Source organism: Ambystoma mexicanum, chromosome 1p (assembly GCF_040938575.1).
Source record: "Ambystoma mexicanum isolate Mex_15411 chromosome 1p, UKY_AmexF1_1, whole genome shotgun sequence".
Lineage (NCBI taxonomy): Eukaryota > Metazoa > Chordata > Amphibia > Caudata > Ambystomatidae > Ambystoma > Ambystoma mexicanum.
Window position 1 is genome coordinate 1,351,274,233 of NC_090921.1, and position 25,225 is coordinate 1,351,299,457.

The 25,225-nt window shown below is 43.8% G+C and overlaps 1 protein-coding gene across 2 annotated transcripts in view; it reads right to left on the minus strand.

Moving 5' to 3' along the window:
• Window positions 1-25,225, minus strand: part of LOC138454312 (sulfotransferase 2A1-like) — a 496,796-nt gene that overhangs the window by 411,960 nt on the left and 59,611 nt on the right. Inside the window, exon 1 of one of the 2 annotated variants that reach the window (XM_069607032.1) lies at window positions 10,205-10,289. The exons of the other annotated variant lie outside the window; for it this stretch is intronic. Within the exon in view, the coding sequence (XP_069463133.1) occupies window positions 10,205-10,255 (51 nt within the window). The 5' untranslated portion in view covers window positions 10,256-10,289. Of the gene's footprint in view, window positions 1-10,204; window positions 10,290-25,225 lie in introns of those variants that run through there. 2 annotated transcript variants of the gene reach the window in all.

Sequence of the window (25,225 nt, forward strand, 5' to 3'; positions counted from 1 at the left end):
GAGCGAGATTAGCAAAGGTAAATACCCTTATGAGGTGCAGTCCCTTAACTATGTCAATGGCAACAATTTGTTTGGAAAACATGAGGAAACAAAGCGGCCATATTGGAAAGGGTTAAAAATACAGGCAAAGTCAGAGAAGTAAAAGCACAGTGCATAAACAATTTCGTTGCAGGTTAAAAGTGGTCCTGACCAGGATGTAAAACACTGTGTGGGCCATAATAGTCCCAACATTAAGTCCGAATCCTCAAAAAAATAAAAATAATAATATGAGGGACACACTAAATATAAATGCACAGTGCATTATAAACAGTGTAATCACCGGATTTGGCCAGACCACTATGGTGTAGTAAACTTGAAATACCCCACTCAGAATGACAGTGTACCTGCAGTTGCATAGACGATAAAATGGCCAGATCTGTCAGATGGCAATCAAGTAAACATATACACTATGGGTGACCCATGAACCCCCTGTGGAGAAACAATTACCATCAGCAGTAGAATCAAGTCAGATGGGAATCACCAGCATATATGAGTAATAATACCAAGGCCTAAGCGTACAGAATAAAACCCGCAAATGTTCAATCTGTCCCATTAGATAAACAAACAAGTCATATTAGTCCCAACAATCAGGTAAAATTATGATAAAAACAAGCCAGTCAAGTAAAGATGGAGAAAATGGTCAAAAGTTGGAGCTAAACCAACAAGAATAAAGATGTCAGCGTAGCTGTGCAAAAGGCAAGTTATTATGTGCAAAGTGCAAAACATAGCAGCTGGAACATGAAATGTCTATGTTCAGTGCAAAAAAGCAAAATGTACAGCCAGACAAGAATATGTACAGCCCACCTCAAAATAGAGGATGTCTTAAAGTGCAAATGCATCAACACGTTTGACTGTGCAAACTGGTAGAATAGCAGCCATTCAGTTAAAGTGCAAGTGCATCAACAATGTGAATTGTGCAAAATGCAAAATTTGCAGCCATTCCGTCAAAGTGCAAGTACATACGCAGTAATAACAATCAAAAATATAAAAGACACACATAGCCAGAAGCTATAAGCAGCATGACAAATTAAAACCAGGCCACCGGCTGGACAAGCATAATCATGAAAGCAAAGGAAAAATAGACAATTCCAAAAAACAAAGGGAAAACCATAGATGTGGATAGGACTGCATGTGAGCCATCAGAATAAGCTAAATAATATACATAAAGCACTCCCCCTATAATGCAAAATAATCAGCTAAGACATGCAGGTACAGAAAAGGAAATTTGAAAAAAAGGGGTCAATAAGTCAATACCTGCATGAAACCAACAGAAGTGAAGACAGGAATCATGAAGTTAAGAAAGTGTCTCACTGGGAAAACAGAAAAACCCCAGCAAAGAAAAACAAAACAGAATGGCAAGAGAAACAGCAAATTGACTACAGCAAATAATTAAGTAGCCAAAAAAGTATACAACTCCTCGTCTACATTGTGACCCCTAAGGTATTTGGTGTTAAGATCTAAAATAAATCTGGTTTCAAGTTGTCTCAGCTTCAAAATGCAGTCACCACCCCTTGGATGAGGAGGTACATGTGCCACAGCAAAAAAAGTTAACATTTTCACATCATTGTTATTTTCAGATTTAAAATGTTTTGCCATGGGGTATGGCGGATCAGAGTTCTTAATGGCTCTCAAATGTTGTAGAATTCTGAGTTTCAGTTTGCATGTAGTACTGCCAACATACCAACGCAGACAAGGGCAAGAGAGCACATAAACAATGAAAGTGGTATCACAATTAATGGATTGACGTATCATTTGCTGTGTTTGTGTAATGGGATGCACAAAAGATTTCTTGGCAATTGCATGTGCACAAGCTTTGCACTTCATGCATTTGGTAAAGCTTGTATGTGAAGCTGGAAGCCAGGTATTAGAACATTGAGCCTTGCCCCCTGGAGGTAAAAAACTGGACACAAGTTTGTCCCTTAAAGAAGGTACTCGTTTGTACGTCAAGGTAGGTCGATTGCCCAAAATGGGCTTCAAGTCATTATCCAAGGTAAGAACATGCCAATGCCTTTCCACAATTTTACGAATATCATTGGAAGCAGTATCAAATGTGATGATGAGTCGAGGATCATCATTATTGGCAGCCTTGGGACTGGTGTCATACAGTAATGTGCCCGTAGACATTCCACGTGCTCGAAGATATGCCATTTCAATCGTTCTTTTATGATATCCTTGTTTCAAAAAATCCATAGCCGTCTGTGCACAATGATGATCAAAACACGCAATATTGGAACAATTACGGCGATACTGAATAAATTCACCATAAGGGATGGATTTTTTGCAAGGTGTTGGATGACAGCTGTTCGCATGGAGTGGTAGACCAGTATTGGTTGGTTTCTTATGTAATGATGTGCTGATGCCTGAATCATCCATCATTACAGTCACATCCAAATACACAATCTTTGAATGACTATGGCATTCAGTGAAGCTAAGATTGACTTGATTGTTGTTAATACTTTTAACAAATAGCAGCCAGTCACTTTCGGTACCCTTCCAAATGATAAACACGTCATCTATATACCGCCACCAAGAAATAGTCTGTGTCGGAAAACAAGATAATAGTAAATCAGACAAGAAAGTAGCCTCCCACCACCCCATTGTGAGATTAGCATAGGTGGTGCAAAAGTACTGCCCATCGCAGTCCCCCTTACTTGCCGATAGAGCATCCCTCAAAAAGAAAAACATTGCTGTGTAAACAGAGTGAGAGCATGTCCAAAATCATAGTACTGTGTCCAAGGTAGTTTAGAGAATGGGTGTCCAAAAAATATTTACATGCAGAGATACCAATAGTGTGGCTAATAGATGTGTATAAAGAAACCACATCTAAAGTGGCCAAAAGTAAACATTCCTCCCAAGGCGTATTAGTAACGTGTTGTAAAAAGTCCTTAGTATCCCTCAGGTAGGAAGGTAACACTGATACAAATTGAACAAGTGTTTCATCAATAAATTGGGCTAGGTGTTCCAATAGTGAGCCACATAAAGTGACAATAGGCCTACCCGGGGGATTAGTAAGGCATTTGTGCATTTTAGGGAGGAAGCAAATGGTAGGTATGGTATAACATGTTGGAGTGAGGAATTTAACCAGATCATCCTCTAATAGATCTTCATCCACCTAGTACATAGAGCAATCAAATCTGTCCTGATTTCTTCCGAGGGATCTTTCAACAGTTTAGTGTAGCATTGGCGATCATGTAATTGTCGATTGGCCTCTATGAGATATTTCGTTCTGTCCTGGATAACAACATTGGAGCCTTTGTCGGCCGGTTTGATGACAATATTGGATAACAATTTAAGTTCATTCATAGCTTGACGTTGGGCAATAGTAAGATTCTTTTTGATTGTGCCAGTCTTTTGACAAAGTTTTCTGAGGTCATCAATACACAAATCATGGAAAGCCTTGACACAGCCTCCAACAGGAAATTGAGGGTTCAATCTGGATTTGTTTTTAAGCTTGGTCCGTATATCCCAATTTGGATTGATTTCAAAATCAGAAAAGTCAACATTCATGGGATCATATTTATCATCATCGAGGCATGCCAGATCCATGAGTGAAGGGATGTCCGAAATTAAGAGATCAGTGCTGCCGGTACGTAATGCAGGACGCTTTATGGTGGCAGTGGTATTAGCAAAGAATTGTGCGTAATCATAATTCACAGTGGGACAGAAATTAAGACCCAAAGATAAAAGTGAGGTCTGGGATTTGGTAAGGACATGGGACGACAGGTTGATAATTTGACAGATCTTCATATTGTCTATTATTGGTTTTTGGCCCCAGAGCACATTGATCTGCCCTGGTGCTGCCCCTTTGGACCGGTTCCCACGTCAGCCTCGGCGGATGACTTTTTTGCCTGTGATTTCTGTCCTCTTCCTCGTCCATTTGGCTTCCCACGGCCTCTGCCTCTTTTTTGATTTTTCCCATCCTGACATAAAAGTCGCATTTCATCTAAAAAATTCATTTTAGGAATGGGCTCGTCGGTCTCAGATGCAGAGATATCTGACTCAGAAGTGGCCATGGCCAGATCACCAGACTGGACAGGTGTTGACTGTGTAGCATTAGTTTTGCGGAGAGAGTCAAAGTGTTTAGCAAAGGTAAACACGTGACCCATCTCATAGTCTGTATTATCTCTGAGAAATCTTCCGTGTTTACGCTGTTTGATTTCATCTTCATAGGATATTAAAGCTTCGTCAATTTTTATACGTAAAGATTTGCCTTCCTCTGTTATAGGGACTTTGGTAAGATCAGACTCTACTTTACCCAATTCTTTGAGTGCTTGTTCGCGATCCAATTTGGCATATTTTACTAAAATTGTCAAAAATTTGCCTGAGCAGCCTTTACTCGCTGCACCCCATGCCTCAAGCATCAATGGATCTTGGTCCTCAAAAGATGGAGTCGTCATGATGCGTAAACCTCGTGGTATTCTCTCAATGTCCAGGTAGTTCTGAAGGGAATGCTCCTCCCACCATTTAGATATTTCCCTTCTTCGGAGTCTCTCATACTCCCTCAGTAAAGACACTTCCTTGCTAACATTAATGCTGGCCTTTTTATTAGCCCCAACAGTGGGCAATGTAACAACAGATTCCTGTTGTTCACAAAATAAATCCTTGGCTTTAAGTAGCCGGGCTGCTACCCAGGCGTCCTGCGTGCTTGTCATACTATGGCTGAAATAGTGTAGATATTATGGAAGAGTCCGACTAGAAAGAACAAAAAGGACCTGAGGGCTGGTGTGGGCTAGAATCAGGAATGCAGTAAGTACTTGTGTGGCAGAAAGGAAGTTAAAACAAACCGAAAACACACTCTTACCTTGCAACGGTCCCTCGTGTGTCCTCCGGCACACGAGAAATATATAGCTCAGAGATAGAGAGCAGCAAGTGATGCGAGGGTGAGTTACTCTGGGCTTTAGATAGAGGACAGGGGCTGGTAGGCATCAGCCAGCTTTCAACTGCCAGGGTGGCTTAAAAAGCAAGAGGAAATGCGAATAAATCATGCAAGAATGACCATTGCTTATTCAGTCTCATGTAAATATGTATGACCTTTTCCATGGTATCTGTGGCAAGACAAAGAGGACTGCGCCTCCTCTGCAGTCCCTTCTGTTGCAAATGCAATGATTCAGGGTGCACACAGGTAGGTGTCAGAAGCATTCAGTAAGATCTACGGTTATTAGGGCTCTATTTATCACCTATTCTCTTCGGTTTTTTTGGCAGGGGGTTGCACATCACTGCCTTTAAACAGTTTTCACTGACGGGCGAAAATAGTTAATTTAAAGCCTTTATAACAATCTTGCACATGGCAGGTGCGTTTCTGCATGCCATGTCTAAGTTGGCCATCCAGCCTTGCTTTTTTGTTTCCGTTCTTGAAGTCCTGAAATCATAGCTAGAAGTCCCAGAATATATGGTTCTATGTGAACACCTCACTCGAAATAATCCAGCGGACGTCAAAAAACCAATTAACATGCACTTAGTATGCATTTATATGCAGTGGGTGACCCCCTCACATCTCCCTACACCCCCTTACCTTCAAGTATTAACCAACCCACCCCCATATACAGATATGTGTTTAAAAGTGCATTTTAAGCAGCAACTTTTTCGGCTATGGGAATATTGACTAGAGTTTTTCACTGGAAACGGAACACCTTTATTTATGAAAGTGAAAATGTGCGGGTGGCTGGGTTTGTGGCAAAGCGTCATTCCTTATACAATTCCAGCCCGTTTCACCAATCTGCACCAATATTTGCAAAGTTACCTGTTAGGTCCCTGCAGACATTACTGGTTGCATAGGATGTGGACACCCAACCGCTTTCCCTGGATTTCACACAAGTCAAAATGTGTGGGTTTGTGGCCTGGTGCAGCGTTGTACCTTATACAATTCCACACCATTTCGCTAATCTGCACCAAATGTTGCATAGTTACCTGTTAGGACCCTCCGTACATGACTAGCTTCATAACATTTGGACCACCACCCCTATCCCCGGATTGTATCACCTTCACACGAGATGGATCTGAAATCGGTGAAACATCAATGTGGTCAAAGACGGACCAATCCCGACACAAGTCACAAAACTTGATATCCCTATGGGACCTCCAAAACCATGTTTCAAGGCCATAGAATGCACGCTTTCCAAGATATTTGCCTTGTAATGCACCGCAACAAACTGCACTATGCTAGGGTGAGGCGACAGGTGGGGAGAGAGCACCCAGGGTCCCAGTATGCTGCAGCACATCAACTCTCGCCTCCCCCCAGTGTCTGCTCTGGATTATATCTGCCAGCCGCACACACCCATTCTCAGTGCAGTTAACTTCAGGGTGCAAAGCACATCAAGCGATGCGCAAATCGGAACAGCAACCTACAGGGTTCTTGATTTTCAACAATTGATGAGAATGTTATCATGTATGCCTACAGAGCCCGTTCGGAGAACGGGTACTTTTTCTAGTATATGATACAACCAGGACTGGATGACCTGCTCAAGAAAAACATGGGCAACTTTGAAAGCTCTAGTTGTTAAGACTTTATCAGTTGCTTTTGACAAAAAGCTGTTTATTGGAAGTACTGCAGACGTTAACAGACATTAACAGCCACACTTTTTGGGGAGCATGAATTGCGACCACTGGAGTTGGCCCGCAAATCTGCAGGTTTTCCTCCCTCATAGAAAAGTTCATAAGTTAAAATATTTGCATGTATAAGCCTTGGAGACCACCATCAATCCCATGGAGCATGTCCTGTGGCCCCCTGGGCTTCCACTGCAATCGCTAAACTTCTAAATGGGCTATTTGTTGCTAGGCAACAAAGAAGTTCTCTGCCCATGCAATGCATTGGACATGAGCATCCTTCTGCTTTCACGCGCTGTGGCATGATGCTAAGTCCTGCTGCCCCTGAGCCTCACTGGATCGGAGAACATAATTCCTGAAGCAGCAGAGTGCAGAGTATGGGTGTAAAGATACGTTTAAAAAGTGTTTTCACGTGTGTGTATTTTGAATGGAATGCAGTGCACGTGGTTTTGGAATGATTTGGATGAAAGTGCATACTTGCAAGTAAGTACATGCATGTGCATGTGTGTATGTATTTTATGTGATGGTGTATGGGCGCACATTTGTGTTAAAGTGTGATATGAGCATTTGCTTTGATTTGCAGAAAAGGGGTGCTGCATTAGCATTATGAAAGCAAAAGACTGTGGCAATGGTCACATGTATTGTGGCCGAGTGATCATCTAACTGATTTATAGCGCGATTGTTGGCCTATTTAGTGAGCTCAGCTTCATGAATGCGATTTACCAGGGCATTCCTAGTAAATATTGGAGCAGCAGCTTCATGAACGTGATTTACCCTGGCCTTGTTAGCATATATTATGGTTGAAGATTTGTGAATGTGATGTACCCTTAAATTGCTAGCATATATTGTGGTGCAGTTTCATGAAAGGGATTAAGCCTATCGTTGCTTCCATTTGTTATGAGCACAATATGTTTAAAAGTGCTTTACCCTTGCATTACTGGCATATTGGGGGTAGAACTTTGTGATTTACAGTGGCAATGATGGCATATATTGTGAGAGGAGCATCATGAAAGTGACTTACAATTGCAATGCTAGCATATATTCTGGACACAGACATAAGGGGAATATTTGTAAAATGTTCCTGTGTACTGTTGGTCTTCTTCAATTGTTAATGTACTAGTTAGTATAGAAGCCCGTGTACACCGGCCAAAGTGCAGGTTTTCATTAACACAGTAGGACCACTATATATCTTAAGGCAACAGCTCCCTCTAGCAGTGACAACAGGTGAACCTATGACTGCATCGGACAAACAGGAAAAACATACATCTGGCCTTTTATTACATTGTTAGATTAGATTAGTCTACAGAACTGATTCTAAATTGCATGGCTTTTTGCCCTTTTTCCTCCAAAATTGTGCTGTAAAATTCACCATTACCCGAATCCCAGCACATTGTTTTGGGCTCCCACGCTATGATCAGTTATTTGCACAAATTTGAGAAGCTTATGCCCCTCCGCTGGAAATATTCACAAGCCGCAATGAACCTTGAATCATTTATAATGCAGATGCCCCATCAGAGACCAGCCACTTCGCCTAGCACCAAAAGAGGCCTACACCACTGCACCCAGCCCCAGGAAGCTGGTCTATTCACTATTCATCTCTGGGTCTGGTTGAATGAGAGAAACAGGTTTTTTTAATTGGAAGGGATTTTACTACACTGTCCCTTATACTTTTAATAGCATCAGTTTTTGTTGTTTTAATATCTGCAAAATGAGTATTAAAAACGCAGGAATTGGAATAAATGTCAAAAATGTGCACACTATAAGCTACCCCGTGGTGTCTCTATTTGGTCATTAAAAACACGTCCGCATTCTGGGGTGCTCCATTTGGGCCCCCAACATTTTCTTTTACGCCACCAATGATTATGCAGAACTGTCAGTGAAGAAGTCGGCCTTTTATTCGAAATGCATATTGTCCATACAATTAGGGCGCAGAGTGAAGGGGCGCTTTTGCGATATACCAGATTCGCCAACGTTTTGTGCACGTCTTTCAGTATCCCCATTGATAGGCAATATTGGCTATATTGTGCGTAATGCATTTCCAAGCGGAACTGGAACGTGTGCCCTTTGCTCTCTAAAAATGTCATCCTTTTCAACTGTTTGACGAGCATAGACTGGTGGCTGTTGTCCACGATATGGATTGTGGAACATAGGCAATGCGTGAGGATCCCAACGCTTTGTCAACTTCCGCTAAAACGTTGGCAGTATTTGGCAGAGACACATGTTCCCTCATGTGAAGGTTTATAAATAACGGAGATGAGGCGGTGATTAACTAAACATGTTTTCCCCCTTCCGAAACACAAACTTAAAATAAGCAATACTCATGGAAAGCACGCAGGGTGTATAACGATCTGGATTACTGAAACTTTGCACCAGTGCAAGTGCAAAGATTGCACGGTATTAGCACTAGGGCAAAATTTGCACTACTTTTTTAAAATACGGGGAAATATCAGAAAACTATTGCACTATTGCACCATGACAAGTGCAGTTTGGCATGCTAGAAGCACCAGGGCAAAAATTGCCATAGTGCAAAAAAGATAACTTTTTGATGCATTTCTTCACCAGGGCAAAGTGTGCCCTAGTGCTAACACCATTCCGTATTAGCACTCGAGCAAACTGCCCTGTTCCATTAATGCAGTGAAAATGGATCTTTTTTGCCGAAGCGCAATTTTTGCCCTGGTGCTTATACCATGCCGAACTGCACTTGTCATGAGGCAACTGTTTTCTAATGTTCCCCATTGTTTTTAAAAAATAGGGCCAACTTTGCTCTAGTGCTAATACCATGCAACTTTGCACGTGCACCGGGGCAAACCTTCTGTAACGTGACACCAGCTCTTTCTTACTTGTAAAATATAATGAAAACAAGATGCATAGTCCACACTAATCTTCAGCGCTGAACCACGCGCATATTTCTGTCATCGTAAAAAACACAAAAAAGAAATATTGGGGCCAGATTACAGAAACTTTGCACTGGTGCAAGTGCAAAGGTGCACGATATTAGCACTAGGGCAAAGTTTGCCCTATTTCTAAAAACACTAGAAAATATTAGAAAACTATTGTACCATGACAAGTGCAGTTTGGCATGGTAGAAGCACAAGGGCAAAATTGCCATAGTGCAAAAAAGATACATTTTTGATGCGTTTTTTCACCAGGGCAAAGTGTACCCCAGTGCTAATAACATTCCGTATTAGCACTAGAGCAAACTTTGCCCTGTTCCAATAATGCAGTGAAAATGTACCTTTTTTGCCCAAGGGCAATTTTTGACCTGGTGCTTATACCATGCCAAACTGCGCCGGTCATGGGGCGCTTGTTTTTAAAAAATAGGGCAAACTTTACTCTAGTGCCAATACCACGCAACTTTGCACGTGCACCGGGGCAAACCTTCTGTAACGTGGCACCAGCTCTTTCTTACTTGTAAAATATAATGAAAACAAGATGCATAGTCCACGCTAATCTTCAGCGCTGAAGCACGCCATACTTCGGTCATCATAAAACACACAAAAAAGAAATATTTGGTGGTTGTCTCCATAATAGGTGACCTCTGCTTTAATAAGAGAAAAGGCGCCTAAACATTTCCATTAGAAGCGAATCATTTTCTGTGAGTTAGAAGCTGTCTGGCTCTCACCTCCGGTGGTATTTCCACGCGCAAGTCCTGCCGATCGACGCCGCCCTGCATGGTGAAGATCTTCACGAGCCGATTGGCGCTGATGCTGTCCCTGCTGCTCTGCGACTGGAGGAGACAGGGCGCTCACGAGCGGTTTCATGAGAGGAAAGGGCGGGACTCCCGTGCCAAGAAATGGGGGCTGGTCGAGTCCACACGAAGAGCAAAATGATTTATATTCTCCCCTGGATTTCGAGACACCCTCGACCTTGTCGGCCCATATGGCCTTCGCTGCCCTGGCCTTCACTCTTATTCTGTCTCCGATATCTCTCAACCATTCAGCTGTACGAGGTGTATCTTACACTGGCCCAATTTGAAAAGCTAGGAGTTTGTTCATGTGTTTCGAGGTCCCACAAACGGTGACTTTTATATAAAAAGCGAGGGTCACTTTTGCATTCCTCCGAACTCACACGCTTTTGGTGGGTTTCATCAGTCACTAAATTCTCCCCCGCGCAGCTCCTTACACGTACATTTATTTTAAAGTGCTCTCACCCGCCCAAAATGAAATGCTCTGTTTTCCCTCTGCCACAGGACTCAAAAAGTTTGAGAGGTGTGCTTTTAGACTTGTGACTTCTGGCTCTCACTTTTTGTCACTGTTGCTCTCTTTAGCGTTCTTTCATTACCCAAACATCCCTCTTCCTGGACCCAGTCATCACTAAATGAGGTGTCTGCCCAGAGCCGGCCTTGGGGGATGGCGGGCCTGGCGACCGCCCGGGGTGCCATGCCCGCCCAGGGCGCCATTAGCCCTGCACCACGGCAGGTCGGAGGAGTCTTTTAAGGGCTCCCCCGAGCTGGCGTAGTGAGAAAAGGTGCGGCAGGCACCCTTTTGTTATTAAATGTGCCCACAGAGGCGGGGCGCATTTAATAACAATAGGGTGCTGCTGCCTCTAAGGCCGGCCCTGGGTCTGCCTCCCCAGTATAATTATAATTTGTAATTTATATATACCCAGAGGTTTCTAAGCATGCACCAGAAACCTGTGCTGCTCCACATCGTCTTGCTTCCAAGGCGAGAGCCTTGCCCCTCAGCTATCCTCCCGAGACACTAGAACACGATCAAAGCATTTTTCCACATCATGGCGCTGGGTGATAGTGGCAGAGGCAGCTTTTGGTGCAGAGCGTAGGCGGCTCCCGAGGGGGCACTGGCATTGTAAACAATTCAAGATCACTGGGGACGGATGAATATTTTTAATCGAGGGGCTTTAACCTCTCCCCAAAATAAACGCAAGTGAACGAACATATCGCGGGAGCCCTAAGTAACAATGGTGGGTTGTGCGGGTTCTGCCCCAGAGAAACAATGTTATGGTGTGCTACATTATCAATATTTATACTGCACCCATCACCACTGCAGGGTATCAGGTATTAATATCGCCACATATATGGTCGCCGTAAATAATATCGCCGGGAAAATGTCGTGGCGATATTACTTGGGTGACCATATATGTGGCGATAGGGGCAAAAAAAAAAAAAATTGGGGTTTGCGGGGGTGTCCCCCGCATGTTCCATGCAATAATGTCGCCACAAAAAACAACAATTTTTCGGCGATATTTTTGCATGGCGATATTTTTGTGGCAACATTATTACATGGAACCCACTGTAGTGGTCTTACAGTGCTTGGCCTCGTCCGAAAGCTGGCATCATGACACTGTCGGGATGTCGCCAGCCTTATTGCAATCCCAAACAGAACCTTTATACCCTTTTGCGGGATGAATCCCAACACACTCTCGATACCCACCAGCACCATCCTCCAGTTACGAATGGAAGCAACGTCAGTGCGGTTTGCAGTCTCATGAATTTTTATTCTGCATCCAAATGATAACCTCATCTATTAACTAGTCCTTTACGGTAGCACATGTTTACTCTTGGATCTACCATCATTGCTTCCATTTGTTATGAGCACAGCATCTTTAAAAGTGCTTTACCCTTGCATTACTGGCATATTGTGGGTAGAACTTTGTGATTTACAGTGGCAATGATGGCATATATTGTGAGAGCAGCATCATAAAAGTGACTTACAATTGCAATGCTAGCATATATTCTGGACACAGACATAAGGGGAATATTTGTAAAATGTTCCTGTGTACTGTTGGTCTTCTGCCATTGTTAATGTACTAGTTAGTATAGAAGCCTGTGTACACCTGCCAAAGTGCAGGTTTTCATTAACACAGTAGGACCACTATATATCTTAAGGCAACAGCTCCCTCTAGCAGTGACAACAGGTGAACCTATGACTGCATCGGACAAACAGGAAAAACATACATTTGGCCTTTTATTATATTGTTAGATTAGATTAATCTACAGAACTGATTCTAAATTGCATGGCTTTTCGCCCTTTTTCCTCCAAAATTGTGCTGTAAAATTCACCATTGCCCGAATCCCTGCACATTGTTTTGGGCTCCCACGCTATGATCAGTTATTTGCACAAATTTGAGAAGCTTATGCCCCTCCGCTGGAAATATTCACAAGCCGCAATGAACCTTGAATCATTTATAATGCAGATGCCCCATCAGAGACCAGCCACTTCGCCTAGCACCAAAAGAGGCCTACACCACGGCGCCCAGCCCCAGGAAGCTGGTCTATTCACTATTCATTTCTGGGTCTGGTTGAATGAGATAAACAGGTTTTTTTAATTGGAAGGGATTTTACAACACTGTCCTTTACAATTTTAATAGCATCAGTTTTTGTTGTTTTAATATCTGCAAAATGAGTATTAAAAAGGCAGGAATTGGATTAAATGTCAAAAATGTGCACACTATAAGCTACCCCGTGGTGTCTCTATTTGGTCATTAAAAACACGTCCGCATTCTGGGGTGCTCCATTTGGGCCCCCAACATTTTCTTTTACGCCACCAATGATTATGCAGAACTTTCAGTGAAGAAGTCGGCCTTTTATTCGAAATGCATATTGTCCATACAATTAGGGCGCAGGGTGAAGGGGCGCTTTTGCGATATACCAGATTCGCCAACGTTTTGTGCACGCCTTTCAGTGTCCCCATTGATAGGCAATATTGGCTATATTGTGCATAATGCATTTCCAAGCGGAACTGGAACGTGTGCCCTTTGATCTCTAAAAATGGCATCCTTTTCAACTGTTTGACGAGCATAGACTGGTGGCTGTTGTCCACGATATGGATTGTGGAACATAGGCAATGCGTGAGGATCCCAACGCTTTGTCAACTTCCGCTAACACGTTGGCAGTATTTGGCAGAGACACCTGTTCCCTCATGTGAAGCTTTATAAATAACGGAGATGAGGCAGTGGTTAACTAAACATGTTTTCCCCCTTCCGAAACACAAACTTAAAATAAGCAATACACATGGAAAGCACGCAGGGTGTATAACGATCTAGATTACTGAAACTTTGCACCAGTGCAAGTGCAAAGATTGCACGGTATTTGCACTAGTGCAAAGTTTGCACTATTTTTTTTAAAATACGGGGAAATATTAGAAAACTATTGCACTATTGCACCATGACAAGTGCAGTTTGGCATGGTAGAAGCACCAGGGCAAAAATTGCCATAGTGCAAAAAAGATAACTTTTTGATGCATTTCTTCACCAGGGCAAAGTGTGCCCTAGTGCTAACACCATTCCGTATTAGCACTCGAGCAAACTGCCCTGTTCCAATAATGCAGTGAAAATGGATCTTTTTTGCCCAAGGGCAATTTTTGCCCTGGTGCTTATACGATGCCGAACTGCACTTGTCATGAGGCAATTGTTTTCTAATGTTCCCCATTATTTTTAAAAAATAGGGCAAACTTTGCTCTAGCTGATAAAATTGCAACTTTGCACGTGCACCGGGGCAAACCTTCTGTAACGTGGCACCAGCTCTTTCTTACTTGTAAAATATAATGAAAACAAGATGAATAGTCCACGCTAATCTTCAGCGCTGAAGCACGCGCATACTTCTGTCATCGTAAAACACACAAAAAAGAAATATTGGGGCCAGATTACAGAAACTTTGCACTGGTGCAAGTGCAAAGATGCACGATATTAGCACTATGGCAAAGTTTGCCCTATTTCTAAAAACACTAGAAAATATTAGAAAACTATTGTACCATGACAAGTGCAGTTTGGCATGGTAGAAGCACCAGGGCAAAATTGCCATAGTGCAAAAAAGATACATTTTTGATGCGTTTTTTCACCAGGGCAAAGTGTACACCAGTGCTAATAACATTCCGTATTAGCACTAGAGCAAACTTTGCCCTGTTCCAATAATGCAGTGAAAATGTACCTTTTTTGCCCAAGGGCAATTTTTGACCTGGTGCTTATACCATGCCAAACTGCGCCGGTCATGGGGCGCTTGTTTTTAAAAAATAGGGCAAACTTTACTCTAGTGCCAATACCACGCAACTTTGCACGTGCACCGGGGCAAACCTTCTGTAACGTGGCACCAGCTCTTTCTTACTTGTAAAATATAATGAAAACAAGATGCATAGTCCACGCTAATCTTCAGCGCTGAAGCACGCCATACTTCGGTCATCATAAAACACAGAAAAAAGAAATATTTGGTGGTTGTCTCCATAATAGGTGACCTCTGCTTTAATAAGAGAAAAGGCGCCTAAACATTTCCATTAGAAGCGAATCATTTTCTGTGAGTTAGAAGCTGTCTGGCTCTCACCTCCGGTGGTATTTCCACGCGCAAGTCCTGCCGATCGACGCCGCCCTGCATGGTGAATATCTTCACGAGCCGATTGGCGCTGATGCTGTCCCTGCTGCTCTGCGACTGGAGGAGACAGGGCGCTCACGAGCGGTTTCATGAGAGGAAAGGGCGGGACTCCCGTGCCAAGAAATGGGGGCTGGTCGAGTCCACACGAAGAGCAAAATGATTTATATTCTCCCCTGGATTTCGAGACACCCTCGACCTTGTCGGCCCATATGGCCTTCGCTGCCCTGGCCTTCACTCTTATTCTGTCTCCGATATCTCTCAACCATTCAGCTGTACGAGGTGTATCTTACACTGGCCCAATTTGAAAAGCTAGGAGTTTGTTCATGTGTTTCGAGGTCCCACAAACGGTGACTTTTATATAAAAAGCGAGGGTCACTTTTGCATTCCTCCGAACTCACACGCTTTTGGTGGGTTTCATCAGTCACTAAATTCTCCCCCGCGCAGCTCCTTACACGTACATTTATTTTAAAGTGCTCTCACCCGCCCAAAATGAAATGCTCTGTTTTCCCTCTGCCACAGGACTCAAAAAGTTTGAGAGGTGTGCTTTTAGACTTGTGACTTCTGGCTCTCACTTTTTGTCACTGTTGCTCTCTTTAGCGTTCTTTCATTACCCAAACATCCCTCTTACTGGACCCAGTCATCACTAAATGAGGTGTCTGCCCAGAGCCGGCCTTGGGGGATGGCGGGCCTGGCGACCGCCCGGGGTGCCATGCCCGCCCAGGGCGCCATTAGCCCTGCACCACGCCAGGTCGGAGGAGTCTTTTAAGGGCTCCCCCGAGCTGGCGTAGTGAGAAAAGGTGCGGCAGGCACCCTTTTGTTATTAAATGTGCCCACAGAGGCGGGGCGCATTTAATAACAATAGGGTGCTGCTGCCTCTAAGGCCGGCCCTGGGTCTGCCTCCCCAGTATAATTATAATTTGTAATTTATATATACCCAGAGGTTTCTAAGCATGCACCAGAAACCTGTGCTGCTCCACATCGTCTTGCTTCCAAGGCGAGAGCCTTGCCCCTCAGCTATCCTCCCGAGACACTAGAACACGATCAAAGCATTTTTCCACATCATGGCGCTGGGTGATAGTGGCAGAGGCAGCTTTTGGTGCAGAGCGTAGGCGGCTCCCGAGGGGGCACTGGCATTGTAAACAATTCAAGATCACTGGGGACGGATGAATATTTTTAATCGAGGGGCTTTAACCTCTCCCCAAAATAAACGCAAGTGAACGAACATATCGCGGGAGCCCTAAGTAACAATGGTGGGTTGTGCGGGTTCTGCCCCAGAGAAACAATGTTATGGTGTGCTACATTATCAATATTTATACTGCACCCATCACCACTGCAGGGTATCAGGTATTAATATCGCCACATATATGGTCGCCGTAAATAATATCGCCGGGAAAATGTCGTGGCGATATTACTTGGGTGACCATATATGTGGCGATAGGGGAAAAAAAAAAAAAAAATTGGGGTTTGCGGGGGTGTCCCCCGCATGTTCCATGCAATAATGTCGCCACAAAAAACAACAATTTTTCGGCGATATTTTTGCATGGCGATATTTTTGTGGCAACATTATTACATGGAACCCACTGTAGTGGTCTTACAATGCTTGGCCTCGTCCGAAAGCTGGCATCATGACACTGTCGGGATGTCGCCAGCCTTATTGCAATCCCAAACAGAACCTTTATACCCTTTTGCGGGATGAATCCCAACACACTCTCGATACCCACCAGCACCATCCTCCAGTTACGAATGGAAGCAACGTCAGTGCGGTTTGCAGTCTCATGAATTTTTATTCTGCATCCAAATGATAACCTCATCTATTAACTAGTCCTTTAGGGTAGCACATGTTTACTCTTGGATCTACCATCATTGCTTCCATTTGTTATGAGCACAGCATCTTTAAAAGTGCTTTACCCTTGCATTACTGGCATATTGTGGGTAGAACTTTGTGATTTACAGTGGCAATGATGGCATATATTGTGAGAGCAGCATCATAAAAGTGACTTACAATTGCAATGCTAGCATATATTCTGGACACAGACATAAGGGGAATATTTGTAAAATGTTCCTGTGTACTGTTGGTCTTCTGCCATTGTTAATGTACTAGTTAGTATAGAAGCCTGTGTACACCTGCCAAAGTGCAGGTTTTCATTAACACAGTAGGACCACTATATATCTTAAGGCAACAGCTCCCTCTAGCAGTGACAACAGGTGAACCTATGACTGCATCGGACAAACAGGAAAAACATACATTTGGCCTTTTATTATATTGTTAGATTAGATTAATCTACAGAACTGATTCTAAATTGCATGGCTTTTCGCCCTTTTTCCTCCAAAATTGTGCTGTAAAATTCACCATTGCCCGAATCCCTGCACATTGTTTTGGGCTCCCACGCTATGATCAGTTATTTGCACAAATTTGAGAAGCTTATGCCCCTCCGCTGGAAATATTCACAAGCCGCAATGAACCTTGAATCATTTATAATGCAGATGCCCCATCAGAGACCAGCCACTTCGCCTAGCACCAAAAGAGGCCTACACCACGGCGCCCAGCCCCAGGAAGCTGGTCTATTCACTATTCATTTCTGGGTCTGGTTGAATGAGATAAACAGGTTTTTTTAATTGGAAGGGATTTTACAACACTGTCCTTTACAATTTTAATAGCATCAGTTTTTGTTGTTTTAATATCTGCAAAATGAGTATTAAAAAGGCAGGAATTGGATTAAATGTCAAAAATGTGCACACTATAAGCTACCCCGTGGTGTCTCTATTTGGTCATTAAAAACACGTCCGCATTCTGGGGTGCTCCATTTGGGCCCCCAACATTTTCTTTTACGCCACCAATGATTATGCAGAACTTTCAGTGAAGAAGTCGCCTTTTATTCGAAATGCATATTGTCCATACAATTAGGGCGCAGGGTGAAGGGGCGCTTTTGCGATATACCAGATTCGCCAACGTTTTGTGCACGCCTTTCAGTGTCCCCATTGATAGGCAATATTGGCTATATTGTGCATAATGCATTTCCAAGCGGAACTGGAACGTGTGCCCTTTGATCTCTAAAAATGGCATCCTTTTCAACTGTTTGACGAGCATAGACTCGTGGCTGTTGTCCACGATATGGATTGTGGAACATAGGCAATGCGTGAGGATCCCAACGCTTTGTCAACTTCCGCTAACACGTTGGCAGTATTTGGCAGAGACACCTGTTCCCTCATGTGAAGCTTTATAAATAACGGAGATGAGGCAGTGGTTAACTAAACATGTTTTCCCCCTTCCAAAACACAAACTTAAAATAAGCAATACACATGGAAAGCACGCAGGGTGTATAACGATCTAGATTACTGAAACTTTGCACCAGTGCAAGTGCAAAGATTGCACGGTATTTGCACTAGTGCAAAGTTTGCACTATTTTTTTTTAAATACGGGGAAATATTAGAAAACTATTGCACTATTGCACCATGACAAGTGCAATTTGGCATGGTAGAAGCACCAGGGCAAAAATTGCCATAGTGCAAAAAAGATAACTTTTTGATGCATTTCTTCACCAGGGCAAAGTGTGCCCTAGTGCTAACACCATTCCGTATTAGCACTCGAGCAAACTGCCCTGTTCCAATAATGCAGTGAAAATGGATCTTTTTTGCCCAAGGGCAATTTTTGCCCTGGTGCTTATACCATGCCGAACTGCACTTGTCATGAGGCAATTGTTTTCTAATGTTCCCCATTATTTTTAAAAAATAGGGCAAACTTTGCTCTAGCTGATAAAATTGCAACTTTGCACGTGCACCGGGGCAAACCTTCTGTAACGTGGCACCAGCTCTTTCTTACTTGTAAAATATAATGAAAACAAGATGCATAGTCCACGCTAATCTTCAGCGCTGAAGCACGCGCATACTTCTGTCATCGTAAAACACACAAAAAAGAAATATTGGGGCCAGATTACAGAAACTTTGCACTGGTGCAAGTGCAAAGATGCACGATATTAGCACTATGGCAAAGTTTGCCCTATTTCTAAAAACACTAGAAAATATTAGAAAACTATTGTACCATGACAAGTGCAGTTTGGCATGGTAGAAGCACCAGGGCAAAATTGCCATAGTGCAAAAAAGATACATTTTTGATGCGTTTTTTCACCAGGGCAAAGTGTACACCAGTGCTAATAACATTCCGTATTAGCACTAGAGCAAACTTTGCCCTGTTCGAATAATGCAGTGAAAATGTACCTTTTTTGCCCAAGGGCAATTTTTGACCTGGTGCTTATACCATGCCAAACTGCTCCGGTCATGGGGCAATTGTTCTTAAAAAATAGGGCAAACTTTACTCTAGTGCCAATACCACGCAACTTTGCACGTGCACCGGGGCAAACCTTCTGTAACGTGGCACCAGCTCTTTCTTACTTGTAAAATATAATGAAAACAAGATGCATAGTCCACGCTAATCTTCAGCGCTGAAGCACGCCATACTTCCGTCATCATAAAACACACAAAAAAGAAATATTTGGTGGTTGTCTCCATAATAGGTGACCTCTGCTTTAATAAGAGAAAATGCGCCTAAACATTTCCATTATAAGCGAATCATTTTCTGTGAGTTAGAAGCTGTCTGGGTCTCACCTCCGGTGGTATTTCCACACGCAAGTCCTGCCGATCGATGCCGCCCTGCATGGTGAAGATCTTCACGAGCCGATTGGCGCTGATGCTGTCCCTGCTGCTCTGCGACTGGAGGAGACAGGGCGCTCACGAGCGGTTTTATGAGAGGAAAGGGCGGGACTCCCGCGCCAAGAAATGGGGGCTGGTCGAGTCCACGCGAAGAGCAAAATGATTTATCTTCCCTCTTGGATTTCAAGACACCCTCGACCTTGTCGGCCCATATGGCCTTCGCTGCCCTGGCCTTCACTCTTATTCTGTCTCCGATATCTCTCAACCATTCAGCTGTACGAGGTGTATCTTACACTGGCCCAATTTGAAAAGCTAGGAGTTTGTTCATGTGTTTCGAGGTCCCACAATCGGTGACTTTTATATAAAAAGCGAGGGTCACTTTTGCATTCCTCCGAACTCACACACTTTTGGTGGGTTTCATCAGTCACTAAATTCTCCCCCGCGCAGCTCCTTACACGTCCATTTATATTAAAGTGCTCTCACCTGCCCAAAATGAAATGCTCTGTTTTCCCTCTGCCACAGGACTCAAAAAGTTTGAGAGGTATGCTTTAGACTCGTGACTTCTGGCTCTCACTTTTTGTCACTGTTGCTCACTTTAGTTTTACGTTCTTTCATTACCCGAACATCCCTCTTCCTGGACCCAGTCATCACTAAATGAGGTGTCTGCCCAGAGCCGGCCTTGGGGGATGTCGGGCCTGGCGACCGCCCGGGGTGCCATGCCCGCCCAGGGCGCCATTAGCCCTGCACCACGCCAGGTCGGAGGAGTCTTTTAAGGGCTCCCCCGAGCTGGCGTAGTGAGAAAAGGTGCGGCAGGCACCCTGTTGTTATTAAATGTGCCCACAGAGGCGGGGCGCATTTAATAACAATAGGGTGCTGCTGCCTCTAAGGCCGGCCCTGGGTCTGCTTCCCAAGTATAATTATAATTTGTAATTTATATATACCCAGAGGTTTCTAAGCATGCACCAGAAACCTGTGCTGCTCCACATCGTCTTGCTTCCAAGGCGAGAGCCTTGCCCCTCAGCTATCCTCCCGAGACACTAGAACACGATCAAAGCATTTTTCCACATCATGGCGCTGGGTGATAGTGGCAGAGGCAGCTTTTGGTGCAGAGCGTAGGCGGCTCCCGAGGGGACACTGGCATTGTAAACAATTCAAGATCACTGGGGACGGATGAATATTTTTAATCGAGGGGCTTTAACCTCTCCCCAAAATAAACGCAAGTGAACGAACATATCGCGGGAGCCCTAAGTAATAATGGTGGGTTGTGAGGGTTCTGCCCCAGAGAAACAATGTTATGGTGTGCTACATTATCAATATTTATACTGCACCCATCACCACTGTAGGGTATCAGGTATTAATATCGCCACATATATGGTCGCCGTAAATAATATCGCCGGGAAAATGTCGTGGCGATATTACTTGGGTGACCATATATGTGGCGATAGGGGCAACAAAAAAAAAAAATTGGGGTTTGCGAGGGTGTCCCCCGCATGTTCCATGCAATAATGTCGCCACAAAAAACGACCATTTTTTGGCGATATTTTTGTATGGCGATATTTTTGTGGCGACATTATTACATCGAACCCACTGTAGTGGTCTTACAGTGCTTGGCCTCGTCCGAAAGCTGGCATCATGACACTGTCGGGATGTCGCCAGCCTTATTGCAATCCCAAACAGCACCTTTATACCCTTTTGCGAGATGAATCCCAACACACTCTCGATACCCACCAGCACCATCCTCCAGTTACGAATGGAAGCAACGTCAGTGCGGTTTGCAGTCTCATGAATTTTTATTCTGCATCCAAATGATAACCTCATCTATTAACTAGTCCTTTAAGGTAGTACATGTTTACTCTTGGATCTACCATCATTGCTTCCATTTGTTATGAGCACAGCATCTTTAAAAGTGCTTTACCCTTGCATTACTGGCATATTGTGGGTCGAACTTTGTGATTTACAGTGGCAATGATGGCATATATTGTGAGAGCAGCATCATAAAAGTGACTTACAATTTCAATGCTAGCATATATTCTGGACACAGACATAAGGGGAATATTTGTAAAATGTTCCTGTGTACTGTTGGTCTTCTGCCATTGTTAATGTACTAGTTAGTATAGAAGCCTGTGTACACCGGCCAAAGTGCAGGTTTTCATTAACACAGTAGGACCACTATATATCTTAAGGCAACAGCTCCCTCTAGCAGTGACAACAGGTGAACCTATGACTGCATCGGACACACAGGAAAAACATACATTTGGCCTTTTATTATATTGTTAGATTAGATTAATCTACAGAACTGATTCTAAATTGCATGGCTTTTCGCCCTTTTTCCTCCAAAATTGTGCTGTAAAATTCACCATTACCCAAATCCCTGCACATTGTTTTGGGCTCCCACGCTATGATCAGTTATTTGCGCAAATTTGAGAAGCTTATGCCCCTCCGCTGGAAATATTCACAAGCCGCAATGAACCTTGAATCATTTATAATGCAGATGCCCCATCAGAGACCAGCCACTTCGCCTAGCACCAAAAGAGGCCTACACCACGGCGCCCAGCCCCAGGAAGCTGGTCTATTCACTATTCATTTCTGGGTCTGGTTGAATGAGAGAAAAAGGTTTTTTTTAATTGGAAGGGATTTTACAACACTGTCCCTTATAATTTTAATAGCATCAGTTTTTGTTGTTTTAATATCTGCAAAATGAGTATTAAAAACGCAGGAATTGGATTAAATGTCAAAAATGTGCACACTATAAGCTACCCCGTGGTGTCTCTATTTGGTCATTAAAAACACGTCCGCATTCTGAGGTGTTCCATTTGGGCCCCCAACCTTTTCTTTTACGCCACCAATGATTATGCAGAACTCTCAGTGAAGAAGTCGGCCTTTTATTCGAAATGCATATTGTCCATACAATTAGGGCGCAGGGTGAAGGGGCGCTTTTGCGATATACCAGATGCCAACGTTTTGTGCACGTCTTTCAGTGTCCCCATTGATAGGCAATATTGGCTATATTGTGCATAATGCATTTCCAAGCGGAACTGGAACGTGTGCCCTTTGATCTCTAAAAATGCATCCTTTTCAACTGTTTGACGAGCATAGACTGGTGGCTGTTGTCCACGATATGGATTGTGGAACATAGGCAATGCGTGAGGATCCCAACGCTTTGTCAACTTCCGCTAACACGTTGGCAGTATTTGGCAGAGACACCTGTTCCCTCATGTGAAGATTTATAAATAACGGAGATGAGGCAGTGGTTAACTAAACATGTTTTCCCCCTTCCGAAACACAAACTTAAAATAAGCAATACACATGAAAAGCACGCAGGGTGTATAACGATTTAGATTACTGAAACTTTGCACCAGTGCAAGTGCAAAGATTGCACGGTATTTGCACTAGTGCAAAGTTTGCACTATTTTTTTAAAATACGGGGAAATATTAGAAAACTATTGCACTATTGCACCATGACAAGTGCAGTTTGGCATGGTAGAAGCACCAGGGCAAAAATTGCCATAGTGCAAAAAAGATAACTTTTTGATGCATTTCTTCACCAGGGCAAAGTGTGCCCTAGTGCTAACACCATTCCGTATTAGCACTCGAGCAAACTGCCCTGTTCCAATAATGCAGTGAAAATGGATCTTTTTTGCCCAAGGGCAATTTTTGCCCTGGTGCTTATACCATGCCGAACTGCACTTGTCATGAGGCAATTGTTTTCTAATGTTCCCCATTGTTTTTAAAAAATAGGGCAAACTTTGCTCTAGTGTTGATAAAATTGCAACTTTGCACGTGCACCGGGGCAAACCTTCTGTAACGTGGCACCAGCTCTTTCTTACTTGTAAAATATAATGAAAACAAGATGCATAGTCCACGCTAATCTTCAGCGCTGAAGCACGCGCATACTTCTGTCATCGTAAAACACACAAAAAAGAAATATTGGGGCCAGATTACAGAAACTTTGCACTGGTGCAAGTGCAAAGATGCACGATATTAGCACTATGGCAAAGTTTGCCCTATTTCTAAAAACACTAGAAAATATTAGAAAACTATTGTACCATGACAAGTGCAGTTTGGCATGGTAGAAGCACCAGGGCAAAATTGCCATAGTGCAAAAAAGATACATTTTTGATGCGTTTTTTCACCAGGGCAAAGTGTACCCCAGTGCTAATAACATTCCGTATTAGCACTAGAGCAAACTTTGCCCTGTTCGAATAATGCAGTGAAAATGTACCTTTTTTGCCCAAGGGCAATTTTTGACCTGGTGCTTATACCATGCCAAACTGCTCCGGTCATGGGGCAATTGTTCTTAAAAAATAGGGCAAACTTTACTCTAGTGCCAATACCACGCAACTTTGCACGTGCCCCCGGGCAAACCTTCTGTAACGTGACACCAGCTCTTTCTTACTTGTAAAATATAATGAAAACAAGATGCATAGTCCACGCTAATCTTCAGCGCTGAAGCACGCCATACTTCCGTCATCATAAAACACACAAAAAAGAAATATTTGGTGGTTGTCTCCATAATAGGTGACCTCTGCTTCAATAAGAGAAAAGGCGCATAAACATTTCCATTAGAAGCGAATCATTTTCTGTGAGTTAGAAGCTGTCTGGGTCTCACCTCCGGTGGTATTTCCACGCGCAAGTCCTGCCGATCGACGCCGCCCTGCATGGTGAAGATCTTCACGAGCTGATTGGCGCTGATGCTGTCCCTGCTGCTCTGCGACTGGAGGAGACAGGGCGCTCACGAGCGGTTTCATGAGAGGAAAGGGCGGGACTCCTGCGCCAAGAAATGGGGGCTGGTCGAGTCCACGCGAAGAGCAAAATGATTTATCTTCCCTCTTGGATTTCAAGACACCCTCGACCTTGTCGGCCCATATGGCCTTCGCTGCCCTGGCCTTCACTCTTATTCTGTCTCCGATATCTCTCAACCATTCAGCTGTACGAGGTGTATCTTACACTGGCCCAATTTGAAAAGCTAGGAGTTTGTTCATGTGTTTCGAGGTCCCACAAACGGTGACTTTTATATAAAAAGCGAGGGTCACTTTTGCATTCCTCCGAACTCACACGCTTTTGGTGGGTTTCATCAGTCACTAAATTCTCCCCCGCGCAGCTCCTTACACTTACATTTATTTTAAAGTGCTCTCACCCGCCCAAAATGAAATGCTCTGTTTTCCCTCTGCCACAGGACTCAAAAAGTTTGAGAGGTGTGCTTTTAGACTTGTGACTTCTGGCTCTCACTTTTTGTCACTGTTGCTCTCTTTAGCGTTCTTTCATTACCCGAACATCCGTCTTCCTGGACCCAGTCATCACTAAATGAGGTGTCTGCCCAGAGCCGGCCTTGGGGGATGGCGGGACTGGCGACCGCCCGGGGTGCCATGCCCGCCCAGGGTGCCATTAGCCCTGCGCCACGCCAGGTCAGGGGAGTCTTTTAAGGGTTCCCCCGAGCTGGCGTAGTGAGAAAAGGTGCGGCAGGCACCCTTTTGTTATTAAATGTGCACACAGCGGTGGGGTGCATTTAATAACAATAGGGTGCTGCTGCCTCTAAGGCCGGCCCTGGGTCTGCCTCCCCAATATAATTATAATTTGTAATTTATATATGCCCAGAGGTTTCTAGGCATGCACCAGAAACCTGTGCTGCTCCACATCGTCTTGCTTCCAAGGCGAGAGCCTTGCCCCTCAGCTATC